Source organism: Rhinoraja longicauda, chromosome 1 (assembly GCF_053455715.1).
Source record: "Rhinoraja longicauda isolate Sanriku21f chromosome 1, sRhiLon1.1, whole genome shotgun sequence".
Lineage (NCBI taxonomy): Eukaryota > Metazoa > Chordata > Chondrichthyes > Rajiformes > Arhynchobatidae > Rhinoraja > Rhinoraja longicauda.
The window spans coordinates 98,456,324-98,475,771 of record NC_135953.1 but is presented as its reverse complement, the minus strand read 5'-3'; the positions used below and the strand labels follow the sequence as shown (position 1 = coordinate 98,475,771).

The 19,448-nt window shown below is 46.8% G+C and overlaps 2 protein-coding genes across 2 annotated transcripts in view; both read left to right on the top strand.

Moving 5' to 3' along the window:
• The window catches only part of LOC144595607 (PDZ and LIM domain protein 5-like), a 235,085-nt gene extending 230,353 nt beyond the window's left edge, over positions 1–4,732 (top strand). Inside the window, exons 21-22 of the mRNA XM_078403187.1 lie at positions 159–274; positions 2,144–4,732. Coding sequence (XP_078259313.1) covers positions 159–274; positions 2,144–2,233 — 206 coding nt within the window. The 3' untranslated portion in view covers positions 2,234–4,732. The remainder of the gene's footprint in view (positions 1–158; positions 275–2,143) is intronic.
• An 8,368-nt stretch (positions 4,733–13,100) lies between these two features.
• The window catches only part of LOC144595595 (bone morphogenetic protein receptor type-1B), a 369,976-nt gene continuing 363,628 nt past the window's right edge, over positions 13,101–19,448 (top strand). The window contains exon 1 of the mRNA XM_078403165.1: positions 13,101–13,187. The gene's annotated coding sequence lies outside the window, so the exon portion shown is untranslated. The remainder of the gene's footprint in view (positions 13,188–19,448) is intronic.

Genomic DNA, 19,448 nt, shown 5'->3' with positions numbered 1-19,448 from the left:
GTGGGCCGAAGGGCCTGTTCCTGTACGGTACTGTTCTATGTTCCACGACATGCTCAGCATTAAGTGAGGCACAGTATGCTCTGTCTGTTTGCCTGACGCCATAAGGCAATGCGCATAGTCCCAATGTGACACTACTCCAGCTACCTTTCTTTCCACAGATTACTATAATTTATTTGGCACTAGTTGCCAAGGCTGCGACTTCCCCATCGAGGCTGGAGACAAGTTCCTGCAAGCCTTGGGCCAAACCTGGCATGACACCTGCTTTGTCTGCACTGTAAGTGAAACGCACTGCATGAGCCCTGTCGCCCCTCCAGATAACCTCGCGTCTTCCTGTGCATCCCACCTGTGCAGGGGCGATACAGCGGTGCAGCTGGTAGAGCTGCTGCCTCACAGCGCCGGAGACCCGTGACAGATATGAAAAAGCCTCCCGTTTCCATCTCCCCTGACTCTCAGTCTGAAGAAGGGTCTCGACCCAAAGCATTACCTATTCTTTTTCTCCGGAGATGCTGCCTGACCCGCTGAGTTACTCCAGCGCTTTGTATCTATCTTCGGTGTAAACCAGCATCTGCGGTTCCTTCCTGCACATCGGATTGAGACTCAGTATGTCTGTACGGCCTTACTGAGCATAAATTAGCTTCCCACTGGCAGCAATGTCTGAGCTTTAGTGCCTGATTCACTGTGAAACAGATCAGGATACACTGAGGTCACAAGAGACAGTGAACATTGGACAATAGGTGCAAGAGTAGGCCATTCGGCCCCTCGAGCCAGCACCACCATTCAATGTGTTCATTGGCTGATCATTCACAATCAGTCCCCGTTCCTGCCTTCTCCCCTCCCCATACCCCCTGACTCCGCCATCCTTAAGAGCTCTATCTAGCTCTCTCCTGAAAGCAATCCAGAGAATTGGCCTCCACTGCCTTCTGAGGCAGAAAATTCCACAGATTTACACCTCTCTGACTGAAAACGTTTTTCCTCATCTCCGTTCTAAATGGCATATCCCTTATTCTTAAACTGTGGACCCTGGTTCAGGACTCCCCCAACATTGGGAACATGTTTCCTGCCTCTAACGTGTCCAACCCCTTAATAATCTTATATGTTTCAATAACATCCCCTCTCATCCTTCTATCTCAACAAATTCAAGACTTGGGCAGCTTACAACCCAACGGCATGAACATTACATTCTCCAATTTTAGGGTAACCGCTAACAACCCCCCTCCCACTTTCCTTTCTCCCCCTCACCCCTACATCCATTCCCTCAGCTGTGCCCCACCTGGACTCTCACCTATTTCTCCCCCACACCCGACATCCATTCTCTCACCTGTGCCCCACCTGGTCTCTCACCTATTTCTCCCCCACACCCCGACATCCATTCCCTCAGCTGTGCCCCACCTGGACTCTCACCTATTTCTCCCCTCCCCCCTTTTCCCACGTTCCTTCCACTGGCTTCACAATTTGCAACTCTTCAATTAGTCTGTCTCACACCTTCCCTTTTAATCTTTGGCCTTTTTTCCAACCATCTGCCTATCAAACACAGCCCCCCGCCCTCCCCCCCCCCCCCCCCCCCCCCCCCTCCCGACCTATATCCATCCACCCATTCATTACCTGCCAGGCTTTGACCTGCTTCTCCTATCTCCACAATCTTTGTGTTGATGGGTCCCGACCCGAAACATCAAATATCCATGTTCTCCAGAGATGCTGCCTGACCCGCTGAGTTACTGCAGCACTTTGTGTCCTTTTGTGTAAACCAGCATCTGTAATTCCTTGTTTTTACAAATGCAAGACTCTTTTTAGTTTAGTTTAGTTCACAGATACAGTGTGCGCCGGCCGACCAGCAATCCCCGCACCCTAACACTATCCGACACCCTGGGGATAATTTACGATTTCTACCAAAACCCATTAACGTATAACCAGAACGCCTTTGGAGTGTGGGAGAAAACCAGAGCACCTGCAGAAAACCCGCATGGTCACGGGGAGAACACACTAACTCCGTACAGAGAGTACCCGTAGTCAGGATCGAACCCGGGACTTTGGCGCTGTGAGGCTGCAGCCACCCTGACATGTTTTCCAGATATTTTTGCTTTTTCATTCTAAATATCAGTCATTGTTCCCACCCTAGAGACAACACTTTTTTTGTGTGTTCCAGGTCTGCTGTGCAAATTTAGAAGGTCAAACCTTCTTCTCGAAAAAGGACAAGTTATTGTGCAAGAAACATGCTCACACAGTGAACATCTAAACTCGACGAGCCGCCATGAAGCGGTGGAGTAAAGAGAACATTTGGAAGAGTTGAAGACAAACAAATAATTTGTTTTATTTTTCTTCTAGTATAAGACAGCCAACCCATGATTAGTTATTGGGTTTGAAGGGGGGGAAAAAGTATTGCTATAATAAGGTGTTTGAATATCTTTTGGTTTGGGACTCAACTTAGATCCTTTGCTAAAAATATCTAGTGGTGTGGTCGCATTTCGGAAAGACATTGGAATACACTTACCTGGAATCTTTTATTGGGAATCTTTTATGGACTTGTTGTAGAACAGCATTTTTAAAGGAGCAAGGTTTCTTAAAAGGCACAGCACTCAAAAAACTCATTCCCTGCTTGCTCGAATGACCATTACCCCAATGATGTAGTAATTTAGGTTGCATGATCATACTATACTTCTGATTGACAATTAACATCTGTGTAGATGGAAAATCGCACTAAATGCCTATTGTGGTCATAGAGACAAACAGCGTGGAAACAGGCCCTTCGGCCTAACTTACCTGCTTTTGTAGATTCATAACTGAAACTATTTCATTTGCTTTTTTAAATAATATCTCCACATTTACATTTCTTAACTTAATTAAGTTTATTTCCATAAGAAATGTTAGTTCCAACCTTGAATATAATTTGACCTAGAAATAGAACAAAAAAAAGGCAGGCCAATTCTGACATTGATTTATCTCTCTAAAGTTTCCATATCTTTATATATTTAAAACATAAGGCTTCAGAGATTTTGCATTCTGACTTGCTTCTGAAGGGCTTATGGGTGGCAAAGTGGCGCAGCTGTTAGAACTGCTGCTTCACAGTGCCAGAGACCCAGGTTCCATCCTGACCTTGGATGCTGTCTCTACGGAGTTTGTACGTTCTCTCTGTGACCGCGTGAGTTTACTCCGGGCCAAGTCAACGGATATTTTTAAGGCGGAGATTGGCAGGTTCTAGATTATGCACAGGCAGATAAGAGTTGATCTTGGTACCATGTTCAGCTCTGATATTGTGTGCCAGAGGGCCTGTTCCTAAGCTGTACTGTTCTGCGTTCTTTATCTTGCCAATAACCAGTAGTTTATGCAGCTGTACGTTTTGTTTGAAGAATGCAAACTCAGTTCCAGTAATGTGGTATGGCATCATTGTTTTAGTTCAAATCCAGCTTGTTGGCATCACACGGAGACACACGGAACTGCAGGTGCTGGAATCTTGAGCAAAACACAAAGTGCAGGAGGAACTCAACGGGTCAGGCAGCATCCCTGAGGAACATGGATAGGTGACATTTCTTCAGACTGATTGCAGTAGACGGGAGAAAGCTGGAGAAGAGAGGTGCGTGCGGGGCAAAGATTGGCAAGTGATAGGTGGATACAGGTGAGGAGGGGTTGATAGGCAGACGGGTGGAGGAAGTGACTGATTATAGTAGGGGGGACCTCACTCATTTACTTCCCCCATCTGCCTAACAAACCCTGTCCATTCCCTTCACAGATGCTGCCTGACCCACTGAGCACTTTGTGTTGTGATGGTATCTTAGACTATCGTTGCTTTTAAACAAAACCTCTGCATTAAATATTCTTTAAATACATTGAATGTTTTGCAAAGATTTTGAAAAAAACAGGGATGGTATTTTCCTTAATCTACTTTCTCAGCCATAAGGATAGCACAGCCACACAATATACTCCTGAATGATTATTTTATCCCATCTCAATGTCAATGAGTCAAAGATAGACACAAAAAGCTGGAGTGACTCAGCAGGACAGGCAGCATCTCTGGAGAAAAGGAATGGGTGACGTTTCGGGTCGAGACCCTTCTCTGAGTCAATGCTACTTTATTGTCACATGTACCGAGCGAGGTACAGTGAAATGCTTTGTTTTGCATACAACCCGGTAAAATCATACAGCAAACCTCACCTAGGCAGTACACAAGAGTCGCTACGTTTCTGACGCCGGCAATGTTACAAAAGTTCATCGATCATTCTTATCTTCTGCCTACTGCCGCATGTGCCAGCAGGCAGCCAGCCCCCCTGCCGGGTCCTCCCTTCGATCTCTGCAGCGCCCCCATCATTTATGTTGGATGGATTTAGCTACTGGATTAGATTGTTCAATTATTGTTTATTAGGGAATAGGATAACAAAACAGAACTGCAGATGCTGGTTTAAACCGAAGATAGACACTGGATAAAAGCTGGAGTAACTCAGCGGGTCAGACAGCATCTCTGGAGAGCAGGGATAGGTGACGTTTCGAAGAATGGTCTCGACTTTTTGTGTCTATCTAAGGACACAAAAGGCTGAGTTTGAAACTTAAGCTTGGTTACATTGGTAAGACTGCCTAGAATCTTTGAGTTGACTTGTACTTTTGAGATGGATATGTGTGTAAGGTGGGCGTGGGTGGAAAGGGAGACAGAGAGAGAGAGAGAGAGAGAGAGAGAGAGAGAGAGAGAGAGAGAGAGAGAGAGAGAGAGAGAGAGAGAGAGAGAGAGAGAGAGAGAGAGAGGGAGGAGGAAGGATCAAACATAAGATTTTGGTGTCAGTGCTTGCAAAATCTCATAAATCATGTAGAAACAAGAAACAGCAGATGCTGGTTAATACACGCAAGGACACAAAATGCTAGAGTAACTCAGCGGGTCAGGCAGCATCTTTAGAACATGGATAGATGATGTTTCAGGTTGGGACTGAAGAAGGGTCCCGACCTGAAACGTCACCTATCCATGTCCTCCAGAGATGCTCCCTGACCTACTGAGTTACTCCAGCACTTTGTGTCCTTCTCATAAATCGTGTACTGTGTCACTCAAGTGCCAACGTGTATTAAATCACATCCTGAAGAATTTCACGGGCAGACAGAGCATTTGGAGGTAATTATAAGCAAAGGAAATAGTCAAATCATGCTTCATTAAAGGTTGTCTGGAGTCTGGTGCGCGAGTGCACACTGTTGCATCTGTGCACTTGCACCAGAGATGTTACACCCTCTCTGTAAGCCAGAGGGCGCCAGCAGGGAACGATTGACATGAATGTCAGTAGAGAACAGAGATCACTATAGTTAGAAGCTTTTGTTATTTGAGAAGGGGCAGCACGGTGGCGCAGAGATAGAGTTACTGCCTTAAAGCGCCAGAGACCCAGGTTCGATCCTGACTACAGGTGCTGTCTGTATGGAGTTTGGATTTCCCTATGATCACCTGGATTTTCTCCGGGTACTTCGGTTTCTTTCCACACTCCCAAGATGTATAGGCTTGTAGGTTAATTGGTTTCAGTAGAGATTGTAAATTGTCCTTAGTGTGTAGGATAGCGTCAGTGTACGTGATCGGTGTGGACTCGGTAGGCCAAATAGCCTGTTTTCACACTGTATCTGTAAACTAAACTAAATAAGGACTAAACTAAATGGTTTATACGGATCAACTACTGTTTCAGTTTTTTTTTGTAAAAGCACTTATCGAGAGAGGTCAGAGTTAGAAACATAGAAACATAGAAAATAGGTGCAGGAGTAGGCCATTCGGCCCTTCGAGCCTGCACCGCCATTCAATATGATCATGGCTGATCATTCAGCTCAGTAGCCTGTACCTGCCTTCTCTCCATACCCCCTGATCCCTTTAGCAAAAAGGGCCACATCTAACTCCCTCTTAAATATAGCCAATTAACTGGCCTCAACTACCTTCTGTGGCAGAGAATTCCACAGACTCACCACTCTCTGTGTGAAGAATTTTTTTCTCATCTCGGTCCTAAAAGACTTCCCCCTTATCCTTAAGCTGTGACCCCTGGTTCTGGACTCCCCCAACATCGGGAACAATCTTCCCGCATCTAGCCTCTCCAACCCCTTAAGAATTTTATATGTTTCTATAAGATCCCCCCTCAGTCTTCTAAATTCCAGCGAGTACAAGCCCAGTCTATCTAGTCTTTCCTCATATGTAAGTCCCGCCATCCCAGGGATCAATCTGGTTGGGACTGGGCTCTTCGCATTTCTTTCTGTCGCCTTCCTGTTTACCCGGCTGCATGAGGGAGATTTGTTAATAAGAAGATGTACTGAGAGTCCCAGGATTTTCTCACTCCTTTCTTGCACCCCCTCCACCTCCACCCCCACCCAGTTGAAGAGGCTGTTGAACAGCAAGTACATTTTGCAGAGACAAGGAACTGCAGATTGAGGTTTACAAAAAAAGGACACAAAGTGCTGGAGTAACTCACTGGGTCAGGCAGCATCTCTGGAGAACATGGATAGTTAACATTTCTGGTCGGGACCCTTCAACAATTGTAGTTTGCAAGTGGATTCATATAATTTGCAGACACAAGGAACTGCAGATGCTGGAGTCTTGAGCAAAGCACAAAGTGCTGGAGTAACTCAGCAAGTCAAGTGACATTTTGGAGGTTGTTCTTTAAAGAAGACCCTTCTTTAGCTGAGCTACTCCAGCGCTTTACATTTTGCTCATTTAATTTGCACATTCGCATTGTATTTAACCTGGGGACTGACTGATGGACTGGTGCTGTGTTTGCAGGAAAAATGGTTTGATTTCCCAGCCGAATCTCCGCTGGCAGTCTGAATGTTTCTAAACCATCCTGTGGTACATTTGCAAACGAGCCAAAACCTTGTTTATGAGCGCTGAGTTCTGCCGGCTTTCTGCCTTTTGCCATTTCATTACCGTGAGTCCTTCCACCAAAGATGGAGGTAGTCTAGTCACCCCACCACTCTCCCAGTTTGCAGTGCTTTCTAAATATATCTGAAATTATTCGAAAGCTTTAATGCAGCTCTTGCTTAAAATTAATTCACTAACCGTATGAGCAAACCTGTTTGGATTTAACCAATTTTGAACAGTTGGACATTTCTACTTATGCATGGCTATTTTCTACATATGTATGTTGAGAATAATTTTGAAATGAAATGCTTGATCGTTGATATGCTTCCGATGAACAATAGATTGCAACAAAAATATAATCAAAGGGCAGTTTCTCATCAATAAATTTGTTTTGTCATTCTTGAAAACCATTGTTTGCATTTGAGTTCTCTTTTTTTTAAATCTTTATTTCTCATTCCAATAAATGACTATAATATTACTGTGATTATGTTACTGAGACCTCTATAATACAGAAACACAAGTTCAAATTACAGCACAACATCTGAGGAGTTTAAATTTGGTTTATTGAATTCAAATTATTATTAAAAAGCTAACCATAAAAACAAGGATTTCATAGAGGAAAGTTAGTTTAGAGATACAGTGTGGAAACAGGCCCTTCGGCCCACCGAGCCTACACTGACCAGCCGACCCATAAACTGGTTCCATCCTACACACTCGGGCCAATTTACAGAAGCTAATAAACCTACAAACCTGTATGTCTTTGGAATGTGGGAGGAAACCCGAGCACCCCGGGAAAACCCACACGGTCACAGGGAGAACGTACAAACTCTGCACAGACAACACCCGTAGTCAGGATGGAACCCGGGTCTCTGGCACTGTAAGGCAGCAACTCTACCGCTGCACCACTGTTCCTGAGGCACTAGGAATGTTCAGACAGACAACGTTTCTGGTGTGTGCCGAAGAAGTTCCCCAACTGGAAACAAAGGTGCACCGTGACGTCCACTCCCAAGTGAAGACCAAGTCGAAGACATTCAAAATGTAATAACAAGGAACTGTTGATGCTGGACCACACTAACCAGTGATTAACCTACAAACCTGTACATCTTTGGAGTATGAGAGGAAACTGGAACACCTGGAGAAAATGATACACTAGTTCTATCCTACACGCTAGGAACAATTTGCAGAGGCTAATTAACCTACAAACCTGCATTATTTGGAATGTGGAATGGAACTGGAGCACCCAGAGAAAACCTGGGTGATCTTTGATGAGGAGATGGAAATTCTTGTCTTTGTGAAATTTCAGTTAGTTGTGATACCCTTTAGATCAAACTGCAAGCTGGTCCATCATTGTCTCATGGAGTTATAGTGTTCAGAAATGAAACGCTGATTTATCAGCAGTGCAGTGCCAACAGTGAGAGCAACTTCTTTATCACTTAATGTGAGATCAATGATCCTTACAGCGCAAGAACTCAAAAACCCTCAGCAACTTCACTGCCTGTCCCATCTTCTCAGTCAACGCTCAGGGTCGAAGATGACTTGCTATTCTCCCATTTCTGTGGTCTTGAGTTTAGACTTTAGAGATACAGTGTGGAAACAGGTCCTTCGGCCAACCGAGTCCGGGCCGACCAGCGATCACCACGTGCTCCAGCACTATCCTATACACTAGGGACAACATACAATCTCTACCAAAGCCATTTAGCATACAAACCCGCCCGTCTTTGGAGTGTGGGAGGAAACAGGAGCAACCAGAGAAAACCCACGCAGTCACAAGGAGAACTTACAAACTCCGTACAGCAGCATCCATAGTCAGGATCGAGATCGGGTCTCTGGTGCTGTGAAGCAGCAACTCTACCGCTGCACCAACCGTGCAGTCCCTCCAAACATTATAACCTAATGAGTTAGCTGATGTAGCCAATGTGGGCCTTTGAAACTGGCCACAGGTGAAGCAGGACATTGAACAGGACAACCCAGGATCAGGCCCTTCAAGCCCACAATGTCTGTGCCAAACGTCATGCCAAGTTAAACTACTCTGCCTGCACGTGATCCATATCCCTCCATTCCCTGCATATCCACGTGTCTATCTAAAAGTCTCTTAAAAGCCACTATTGTATCTGCCTCCACCCCCATCCCTAGCAGCACGTTCCAGGCACACAGCACCCACTCTGTAAAAAATCGCCCAGCACATCTTCTTTAAACTTTGCCCCTCTCACCTTAAAGGTATGCCCTCTATTCTTTGACATTTCCACCCAGGGAGAAAAGGTTTTGACCATCTACCCTATCTAGGCCTCTCATAATTATCTTTTATACTTCCATCAGGTTTCCCATCAAACTCCGGCGCTCCAGAGAAATGGGCTCATGAAGTTATAGTTCGGAAATGAAACGCTGATTTATAAGTGGTGCGGTGCCAACATTGAGAGCAATTTCTATACCACTTAATATGCGATCAATATTCCATACAGCGCAGGAACTCAAAAAGCCTCATCAACACACTGCCTGTCCCCATCACCCTCACTGCCTGTCCCCATCAACTCACTGCCTGTCCCCATCACCCTCACTGCCTATCTCCATCAACTCACTGCCTGTCCCCATCAATATCATATCATATCATATACATACAGCCGGAAACAGGCCTTTTCGGCCCTCCAAGTCCGTGCCGCCCTGTGATCCCCATACATTAACCTCACTGCCTGCCCCCATCAACCTCACTGCCTATCTCCATCAACTCCCCATCAACTCACTGCCTATCTCCATCAACTCACTGCCTGTCTCCATCAACTCACTGCCTGTCTCCATCAACTCACTGCCTGTCCCATCACCCTCATTGCCTGTCCCCATCACCCTCACTGCCTGTCCCCATCAACTCACTGCCTATATCCATCAACTCACAACCTGTCCCCATCAACTCACTGCCTGTCCCCATCAACTCCCCATCAACTCACTACGTCTCCATCAACTCACTGCCTGTCTCCATCAACTCACTGCCTGTCTCCATCAACTCACTACGTCTCCATCAACTCACTGCCTGCCCCCATCACCCTCACTGCCTGCCCCCATCACCCTCACTGCCTGCCCCATCACCCTCACTGCCTGCCCCATCAACTCACTGCCTGTCCCCATCAACTCCCCATCAACTCACTGCCTGTCCCCATCAACTCACTGCCTGCCCCATCACCCTCACTGCCTGTCCCCATCAACTCACTGCCTGTCCCCATCACCCTCACTGCCTATCTCCATCAACTCCCCATCAACTCACTGCCTATCTCCATCAACTCACTGCCTGTCTCCATCAACTCACTGCCTGTCTCCATCAACTCACTGCCTGTCCCATCACCCTCACTGCCTGTCCCCATCACCCTCACTGCCTGTCCCCATCAACTCACTGTCTATCTCCATCAACTCACTGCCTGTCCCCATCAACTCACTGCCTGTCCCCATCAACTCCCCATCAACTCACTACGTCTCCATCAACTCACTGCCTGTCTCCATCAACTCACTGCCTGTCCCATCAACTCACTACGTCTCCATCAACTCACTGCCTGTCCCATCAACTCACTACGTCTCCATCAACTCACTGCCTGCCCCCATCACCCTCACTGCCTGCCCCATCACCCTCACTGCCTGTCCCCATCAACTCACTGCCTGTCCCCATCAACTCACTGCCTGTCCCCATCAACTCACTGCCTGTCCCCATCAACTCACTGCCTGTCCCTATCACCCTCACTGCCTGCCCCATCAACGTACTGCCTGTCCCCATCACCCTCACTGCCTGCCCCATCAACGTCACTGCCTGTCCCCAGCAACTCACTGCCTGTCCCCAGCAACTCACTGCCTGTCCCCATCAACTCACTGCCTGTCCCCATCAACTCACTGCCTGTCCCCATCAACGTCACTGCCTGTCCCCATCAACGTCACTGCCTGTCCCCATCACCCTCACTGCCTGTTCACCATCACCCTCACTGCCTGTCCCCATCACCCTCACTGCCTGTCCCCATCACCCTCACTGCCTGTCCCCATCACCCTCACTGCCTGCCCCATCAACTCACTGCCTGTCCCCAACTCCCCATCACCCTCACTGCCTGCCCCCATCACCCTCACTGCCTGTCCCCATCACCCTCACTGCCTGCCCCATCAACTCACTGCCTGTCCCCAACTCCCCATCACCCTCACTGCCTGTCCCCATCAACTCACCGCCTGTCCCATCACCCTCACTGCCTGTCCCCATCAACTCACTGCCTGTCCCATCACCCTCACTGCCTGTCCCATCACCCTCACTGCCTGCCCCCATCAACGTCACTGCCTGCCCCCATCACCCTCACTGCCTGTCCCCATCAACTCACTGCCTGTCCCATCACCCTCACTGCCTGCCCCATCAACTCACTGCCTGTCCCATCACCCTCACTGCCTGTCCCCATCAACTCACTGCCTGTCCCATCACCCTCACTGCCTGTCCCCATCAACTCACTGCCTGCCCCATCAACTCACTGCCTGTCCCATTACCCTCACTGCCTGTCCCCATCAACTCACTGCCTGCCCCATCACCCTCACTGCCTGCCCCCATCACCCTCACTGCCTGCCCCCATCACCCTCACTGCCTGTCCCCATCAACTCACTGCCTGCCCCCATCACCCTCACTGCCTGTCCCCATCAACTCACTGCCTGCCCCATCACCCTCACTGCCTGTCTCCATCAACTCACTGCCTGTCTCCATCAACTCACTGCCTGTCCTCATCAACTCACTGCCTGTCCCCGTCAACTCACTGCCTGTCCCCATCAACTCACTGCCTGCCCCATCAACCTCATTGCCTGTCCCCATCACCCTCACTGCCTGTCCCCATCACTCTCACTGCCTGTCCCCATCTTCTCAGTCAAGGATGAGGGAGGATGAGGGAGGAGTATGACTTACAACTCTTCCAATTCCGTGGGACCTGCAGTAGTTAATAACAAGCATGTGAGACCATCAGTCTTTGCCACAGGCGAGATATTAGGTGCCACAAAGGCGGTCAGGTCAGGTGGGTAGGTTTAGAGGTGGTACATTCTTCCATTTATAAATATATTCATATAATCATAATATCCTACAGCCTCATCGGCCCATCGGGACCACACCAACAACCAACCGCCCTACTTTAGTCTGAAAAAGGGTCCTGACCCAAAACCTCAACTATAGTGGGGTACAGTGGAGTTGCTGCCCACAGTGCCAAAGACCCGGGTTCGATACTAACTATGGGTGCTGTCTGCATGGAGATTTCCCTGTGTCTGTGTGGGTTTTCTCTGACTGCACCGGTTTTCTCCTCCAGTAAGAAGAACGGTGGGGGTCCTACCTGAAGATAGACACAAAATGTTGACATAACCCAGTGGGTCAGGCAGCATCTCTAGAGAAAAGGAATAGGTGATGTTTTGGGTCGAGACCCTTCTGCCGACTGAGAGTCGGAGGAAACTAGAGATGGTGGACAAATGAATGAAAGACATGCAAAACGCAATGATAATCAAGTAAAGTTGAGATGGTCCATTGTGGGCTGGGAGATTACACAAACACTGAAACTTAACAGGTCTGAAAAAGGGTCTCGACCCGAAATGTCACCTATTCCTTCTCTCCAGAGATGCTGCCTGACCCGCTGAGTTACTCCAGCATTTTGTGTCTACCTTCGATTTAAACCAGCATCTGCAGTTCTCTCCCACACACTGAAACTCAACAGGACGACAGTGAAACTAGTACGACGTTGAGAGCCACGACCGCCCCGACGTGGCAACTCCAACAGCCTGACCGCGGGAGAAGACGGCAGGGGAAGATAAATTACATTCTGGCCTTCCATCACAGTGAGGAGGTGACTGGAGGAGACTCACTGTGATGGATGTTTCTTTTGTTTGGTGTTAGTTTATGATTGTGTGTGTTATTGCATTTTTATTGATTATTCTTATTGGTCTTATTGTTGAACTGCGGGTAATTTTTCATTTCACTACACATTTATGTGTATGTGACAAATAAATGACTATTGACGACGACCAGGGTGGGGGATCTAGAGTTGGTTTGACCCAAGAGAGGGCTGGCTCTGTTGCCGGAGATTGCCGAAGTGAAGGGGTTGGAGCGAGAGGGGCGTTGCCGGAGATTGCCGAAGCGGCTCGGCTCGGCTCGGCTGCTGGAGGTGCGGGTAGTTTGAGGCGTCCCGAAGCCTTGGCTGGCGGCGGAGCCGAGTCCCGGCGCCTGTCAGTCACAGGGGGGAGGGTAGCTGAGGAGCGGCGGAGGGAGAGAGGGAGGGGGGGGGGGGGGGGGGGGGGAGAGCTTGGAAACTCATCAGCTCAACAAACCTGCCCGAGATCCCAGCGTGAAGTGGAGCAAGCGGGACGTACATCCAAGCGCCCACCGCCGTGACACAACCAGTTCAAAGACTGCCTTGCGGTGAGTGCAAAATGTGGGAGGAATGTGGAGCTTTGCAACGTGAAAGTACCTGAAACGTCAAAAAGTGCAAGGCTATCACTGTGCAAACGGCACTCAGTAAATATCCAAAGCACTTCCCATCTGATTAGCAGCAATTAGATCCCTGTGATTGTTATTTTGCATCGAGAATGTGAACATGTGTTTTATTTTTAATTGCAATGAATTGTTGACGTTGGTCTATTTCGGTTGAATTGAAGTTTGAGACTATTCCCACGACATTGTCGCTGAGGCGAGCGTTCAGTGGGAGATAATCGAAGCACTGTTTTGAGGGAATTGTTTTGTTTTTATTGGAAGATTCTGTGCAAAGACTATGTGGGGAAAGGCAGGTCTTTCTTTGGGGGAGATCGACAATGGGAAGTATGTTAAGTCCCACGGTGAACACAAGGTACAACGATCGCAGTGCGCGGCTTCATTCACTCGGGAGGGCGATGTTCGCCACAGTTGTTGGGCTTTTCCGACGAGGAGCTGCTGTTTGTTTCGCCGCTCTTGGCTGTACATTGGAGAGACTTGACTGTGCGCAACAGTCTCCACATTTACTTGCCGTTCTTTCAATGGGTTAAAATATTGGCTGGAACTACTCTGCGATGTTCAATCTGACCCTGCACCCTGGTTGAGGGAAATTGTACTGGTCATAGAGTCTTACAACGAGGAAACAGGCCCTTCGGCCCAACTTGCCCATGCTGCCCAACATGCCCCCATCTACACTGGTCCCATCTGCCTGCGTTTGGCCCATATTCCTCTAAAGCTGTCTTTCCATGTACCTGTCCAAATGCATCTTTAAACGTTGCGGTAGTCCCTGCCTCAACTACCTCCTCCAGCACCTCGTTCCATACACCCATCACCCTTTGTCTAAAAAAGTTACCCCTCAGGTTCCCATTCATTCTTTCGCCTCTCACTTTAAACTTATGTCCTCTGGTTCTCAATTCCCCCAATCTGGGCAAGAGAGTATGCGTTTCGCTCATGATTCCTCTCATGATTTTGAACACATGATTTTGAACACATGATTTGGATAAGATCACCCCTCATCCTCCTGCGCTCCAAGGAATAGCCTGCTCTACCTCTCCCTATAATCTTGGCAATATCCTCGTAAATCTTCTCTGCACATCGCCGTCTATAGATTTTTTAGACTTTTAGATTTTTTAGATTTAGAGATACAGATATATATATATTTAGAGATATATCCCTCGTTTCCCTTATTCCTAACCAGTCTGAAGAAGGGTCTCCACCCCAAACGTCACCCATTCCTTCTCTTCAGAGATGCTGCCTGTCCCTCTGAGTCACTCCAGCTTTTTGTGCCTATCTTTCTCCTTGAATATCCTTGTTAATCACTCAATGTGGTTTACAAGTAAAGAAACTATAATTTCTGATGGACGATATGGATAGATATTGGCTGTCACCTCCATGTGAGTAGATCTGTATTAATACGTTCATGTCATAGAAGCAGAATTAGGACATTCGGCCCAACAAGTCTACTCCATCATTTAATCATGGCTGATCTATCTTTCCCTCTCAACCCCATTCTTCTGCCATCTCCCCATAACCGCTGACGCCCTTACTAATCAAGAATCTGTCAATCTCCGCCGTAAAAATACTCAATGATTTGGCCTCCACAGCAGTCCGTGGCAATGAATTCCTCAGATTCACCACCTTTAATGGAGTGAATGATAATCAGCGTTTCATTTAAATAACTCGTGCCCATGTGAAGATAGACACAAAATGCTGGAGTAACTCAGCGGGTCAGACAGCATTTTATTCATGGAGAAAAGATGTGGGTGATGCTTTGGGTCGAAAGCATGTCTGGGGAAAAGATGTGGGCGACGATGTGGATCGAAACATCACCCGTCCTTTTTCTTGAGAGATGCTGCCTGACCCGCTGAGTTGCACCAGGATTTTGTATATATCTTCGAAATAAACCAGCTTCTGCAGTTCCTCTCTACACATCTTGCCTGTATGGTTCAGCCAATGATAGCCAGATTACAACATTTTCTCACTGAATACTAACTGCCCGCCAGTTACCAATATCAGCTTTGATCTGTTCCCTCCAATGCAACCAATGCTAGCTTATTAGGTAAAAGACGTGGGCCAACCCAGAACACCACCTATCCATGTTCTCCAGCGATACTGCCTGACCCGCTAAGTTACTCCAGCAGTTTGTGTCCTATTAGTTGAAATTAGTCAGCGATAAATATGGGAAGACCAAAGCTCTGTTATCAGTGGGAAAACAGGTGTTGATAAAGACGTTCCTTATTTTATTCATACTTTAAATGCGTGAAATAGGTTGTGATACCTTGCACTGTATCCTTTCAAAAATTTCAGGAGTTGGGAGTGGTTAAAAGAAATAAGAGTTGTGAATGACCCATTGTTCAGCCTCTGGAAAACTAGCATTTCAGGAAATATTTATTGCTCCAACTCATTTTGAATGTGCTAATTATTTTTTGAAAACAAAGAGTAATATATGGCCTCGTCAATGCCTTAGTGCATACTAGTTGAATATTTGTTAATTAATGTACACAAACTCGTGTGGAGTTCCTCAGGACTGTGATTAAAAGTGATTCACCCGTGATCATTAGGTTCTGCCATGTCTCTTAACCCTGATCTGCCGATAGCGATAGTTTTTACATTTTAAATCGATAGTCTGTCCTTTTTAGCTTTGACCATTGCATTTTTCCACAGGAGATTCCTGCTACTTTGGATAAAAAGACGGTGCATTTATCCGATTTTACACACCTCTATCGCCCTCCAATCACCCCTCATCCTCCTGAGCTCCAAGCAATAAGATCCCAGCCTGCTCAACCTCTCCCTATAGCTCAGGCCAGGGTGCTCCAGTTTCCTCTCACATCCCAAAGAAGTGCAGGTTTTGTAGGCCAATTGGCCACTGTAAATTGCCCCTTGTGAGCATAGAGAGTGGATGAGAAAGCAGTGGGTAGAGCTGCTGTCTCACGGCGTCGGATCTCGGGTGCACTTTACACATTTTACCTGTGAATGCATGTTTCCTCTGGGTGATGGGGTTTCCCCCCACATCCCAAAGATGTGCAGGTTTGTAGGTTCAGTTGCCTCTACTTTACCCCTGATGTGTAAGGAGTGGATGAGGAAATGGGATCAGATAGTGTGAAAGGGTGATCAATGGTCAGTGTGGACTTGGTGGACCAAGGGACCTGTTTCTGTGCCGTTCCTTTCAATCCATTAATCAAGGTGGGAGAGGCACAAAATGCTGGAGTCACTCAGCGGGTCAGGCAACATTTCTGGAGAAAAGGAGTAGGTGATGTTTTGGGTCAAGACCCTTCTTCAGACTGAGTCAGGGGAGAGGGAAAGTAGAGGTATGAAAAGGACAAATCAGAGCCAGCACCAATGACCAAGAGAAGGTGGAGCCCACAATGGTCCATTGTTGGCTATAGACGAGGTGATAATGAAGGGATTGGAACAGTGAAACTCCATGTATATAGGGATATTTTATGGTGCTTGGTTAATGTCTTGAAGACAGCATCTTCAACAAACTGCACTCCCTTGCACTGCACTGACATAAGATCATTAACAAACACTAAAAATTGGAGACACAAGAGACTGCAGATGCTGGAATCTTGCGCAAAGCATAAAATGCTGAAGTCGCTCAGTGGTTCTGGCAGCATCTGTGGAGGGTATGGATGGACAACATTTTGAAATGGGACTTCTCTTCAGTCTGAAGAAGGGTCTCGACCCGAAACATAACCCATTCCTTCTCTCCAGAGATGCTGCCTGTCCCGCTGGGTTACTCCAGCATTTTGTGTCCACCCTCTCTTCAGACTGATAGAGTGGGGGGGAGAAGTGGAAAGAAAAGGGGTTTGGGCGGATTGGTAGTGGGGGTTTACTAGAAATTCAATGTTCATACAATTGGGTTGTAAGCTGCTGAAAAGTGATGTATGTAGTAAAAGTGAATACAGCGATGAACGTATTATTTGCACATAGAATATTCACTACCCTGATTGGACTAATCCAGGACGGGGAGGAATCTGCCTTCAGAGGGGAAGTGACACAGCTGGCATCCTGGTGCCATCGCATCAACCTGGAGCTCAATGCTCTCAAGACAGTGGAACTAATTGTAGACTTTCGAAGAGATCCCCCTCCCCTCCCCCCACCATAGTCACATCTGTGGAGTCAATTAAGTTCCTTGGAACCATCATCTCCAGGGACCTTAAATGGGGGGCCACCATCGACTCCACAGTAAAAAACACCCAACAGAGGATGTACTTCCTGCGGCAACTGAAGAAACACAATCTGCCACAGGCAATGATGGTCCAATTCTATACTGCTATCATTGAGTCTGTCCTCGCCTTCTCCATCCTGGCTCAGCCACCAAACACGACATCCGGAGGCTGCAACGGATCGCACAGCTGAGAAGGTTGTTGGCTGCAACCTTCCCCCCATTGACGAACTGTACACTGCAAGGGCCAGGAAGCGAGCGGGCAAGATCATCTCTGACCCCTCTCACCCGGCCACAAACTCTTCGAAGTACTTCCCTCTGGAAGGCTACTCCGGACAGTCAAAGCAGCCACAGCCAGACATAAAAACAGCTTTTGTCCACGAGTGATAGTTCTATTCAATAACCAAAGTCTGTAGTCTCTTTTTTGCTCTGATTTCTTTTCACCCTCGTGTTTAGAGCGTAATGTTGCATCCTTATTGTTTCGATGTGGTTATGCTTTATTCTTAATTGTTAACTGTATGTTTGTGTTGTCATTTGTGAGCGGAGCACCAAGGCACATTCCTTGTATATGCATACTTGGCCAATAAACTTATTCATTTACTTTAGTTTATCGTCATGTGTACCGAGGTACAGTGAAAAGCTTTTTGCAGACTGGACAGCATGCAACAAAAATGCTTTTCACTGTACCTCTGTACACATGACAATAAACTAAACTAAACTGAATATCTATGTGCAAATAATCATGTATAGCAGTAAGACTATACATGATTACAATTAAGCCGTCCACAGTGTAGAGATACAGCATAAAGGGAATAATGTTTAATGCAAGATAAAGTGCAGAAAAGTCAGGTTAAAGATAGTCCCACAGTCTCCAATGAGGTAGATGGTAGATCAGGGCCACTCTCTGGTTGGTGATAGGATGGTTCAGTTGCCTGATAACAGCTGGGAGGAAACAGTCCCCAAATCTAGAGGTATAGATATTCCTTTGATAGATCATTAATTACCTGTGAATAATACGGGGGAAAGGTTTTATGTTTTGCATAGTGAACTGTTTTTAAATGCATGACATTTTTTAGTCTGCAGAGACTTTGATTTGCAATTCAATCAGTCAACATTGACTTATACCATGTAAGTTTAGTTGACGTACCCTGTTAGTCACATCTTTCATACAGTGACTAATCACTTTCTAGATTCTGGTCTCCAGTACTTTCCTTCTTCGCACGTAGGGCCAACCCGTCGGTAATTATTATTTATTCTTTTTGAAATGGAGCTTGGCATAGCTCGATGGGTTCCTTATAAATCTTGCATTTGAAATTTCCATTAAAACCTTCAGCAACCTTCAGCGTAGGAAACTTTAAATTGACCATGAATTGCAAGGCCAAATGAATTGAATCTGAAGTGGGATTCAGAAAGTTGGGTTGCAGGAATTAACGTTGAGAACCATCTCAAATATTTTACTTGCTTTAGAATTTTGGTTAAGCTCTTTGGATTGTGTAAATTCCGTGAAGAATTGTTTGCAAATGTATTCGCTCTTGGAAATGGCATTTCCCGTTGAATGGATTTTTTTTTTTCTTTGGCGCTGTTTGTTTGTCTGTGCATTCAGCACTCGTTTATTCAACATTTCACAGGATTAGATGCTTTGTATAATATTTGTTTGTTGACTGTGTGGTGTGTGGCACAGCTCAGTGTTGAGTCCAATTTCTCCTCAGCATGCTATCCCTCACCTTGTATACCCTTCACTGTGGCAGTAACTCTTCATGTCTAGGCTCCTCAAGGGCAGCACAGTGGCGCAGCGGGTAGAGCTGCTGACCTACAGTGCCAGAGACCCCAGGTTCGATCCCACCCTCTGGAGCTCTCAGTGTGGAGTTTGCACATTCTCCCTGTAACCACACGGGTTTCCTCTGGGCGCTCTGGTTTCCTCCCACATCCCAAAGACGTGTGGGTTTGTACGCGAATTGTAAAATTGCCCTTTTGGATGTGAGAGGGATAACACGGAACTGGTGAGACCCGGCGATCGGTGGTCAGATGGACCGCAGCTATTTACA